This window comes from Phytophthora parasitica (genome assembly GCF_000247585.1).
Source record: "Phytophthora parasitica INRA-310 unplaced genomic scaffold supercont2.5, whole genome shotgun sequence".
NCBI lineage: Eukaryota > Oomycota > Peronosporomycetes > Peronosporales > Peronosporaceae > Phytophthora > Phytophthora nicotianae.
In genome coordinates this window covers 1,391,792-1,393,366 of record NW_008648991.1, presented here as the reverse complement: position 1 = coordinate 1,393,366, position 1,575 = coordinate 1,391,792, and the positions used below count along the sequence as shown (strand labels likewise).

The window sequence follows — 1,575 nt, the reverse complement described above, 5'->3', positions numbered from 1 at the left end:
GCTTCGCCGACTGGATCGTTCCAACATTCGCACTACGCGTCAGCGACCTCGATGGCCGACTCAGACACCTCTGAAGGAGTCGAGCGAAAGCAGCTTGGTCCTTCAGGAGCCGCGATGTTGCCAACCAGATCGCAGCGTATAGCGAGCGGGATGCCCAGGGCAGACGCTCCTGCAACAGCCAGCAGATCGAAATAAAATCCAGACAGACTGCAGACGTTCTTCAACTCGGCGATGGAACACTTCCTGAAGAAGCAACGCGCCGCACAGGGGACGACAACATTGCCCTTGCTGAGAAGAACGGAGTAGCAGGACGTCGACATGGAGTCTGTGGGAACTTACCACGGAGAGTACGATCCGGACGATCTAGACCTCCCTGCCTCCCACCAAGCGACCATAGCCACCGCCGCTACGACGACTGGACTGCCAGCAGTCACCCCTCGCATTCGGGTGTCCGCCATGACGGAACTCAAAGAGTGCGCCGGGAAGGACGACGACGAGGATCGCGCGCGGGCTTGGTTCAGCAAGGTAAAGTCAGCTTTCGTCCGCGATTAGGCCCCGGACGACGAGAAGTGCCTGGTGCTTGTTGGCCTGTTCACCGGATCAACGAGTAACTGCTACCGGCAACTTAGTCGAACCACGAGGGACGACTGGAGAGAGCTTCTGCGCGAATTCCAAGTGCAGTTCTGTGGACTCGGAGTCTCGGTCGCGAGACAATACTACCATGCAAGGAAGCGAGCTGATGAGACACCGTTGGAATATCTGCACCGCCTGAATGTCGCAGGACTGAGGGAGAAGCTACGCGTGGAGAGCGGCCCATCCGACGTTCGCCATGAGCACGTGGAACATTTCATCGAGACCCTGGACGACCGCGATCTAGCTGATCAGCTCGCGCTGCCGCGTATCTTAGATGCTGACGCGTTGGAAGAAGTATTGCGGGCGAGGCAACATGCGAAGAACCGTCAGGGACGAGCGCAATTCCGATCGAGTACGTATCGACAGAAGGCCACCAACTCCGACCTCACGAAGTCAGCTCCAACGCCCAAGGTGCAAGCTGTTATGACTACGAACCTGTCGGACAGCGACAGTGACTCTGGCCTCAGTGGATCGGAATCAGACGGTGATCTGCGCCGGATCTACTTGGCCGCAACGGAAGGGAGTCGCAACCCCAAGCAATTGCGCCGAATGACCCCGAACGGACCGCGTCCGGCCAAACTCCGCCACCGCGAGACGCGAACCCTGGCCAGAGATCTCCACACGGACGCCCTCAATTCCAACGCTGCATTCACTGCGGTTCACACCGCCAGGATGACCTGCACTGCTGGAAAAGGCTAGCGTGTCAACGCTGCGAAAAAAGAGACCATCCGTCGGATCGCTACCTCTTCGTCTGTCGCGGCTGCGGCGAGATCCACGACGCCGGCAAATGTCAGATGGAGGAGTTCTACAACCTGATCCGTCAGTGGTGTGACCCTGCCAAGCATGGAGGTGTCTTGCCTGAAAGCGCTGAAAAGATGTTAAACTAGGCCGCTCGCCTGGCTGGAAAAATTTTCAGCAGCGTCGGAAGTGAGAGTGCAGTCT

The 1,575-nt window shown here is 58.2% G+C and overlaps 1 protein-coding gene across 1 annotated transcript; it reads left to right on the top strand.

Annotated features, from left to right (window-relative positions):
* Positions 1–318: 318 nt before the first annotated feature.
* On the top strand, positions 319–1,332 carry PPTG_04767 (hypothetical protein; the record flags this gene model as incomplete). Its single annotated transcript, XM_008897054.1, has 2 exons — positions 319–525; positions 553–1,332. 2 exons carry the CDS (start codon positions 319–321, stop codon positions 1,330–1,332), a joined length of 987 nt encoding a protein of 328 aa, XP_008895302.1.
* Positions 1,333–1,575: the final 243 nt, after the last annotated feature.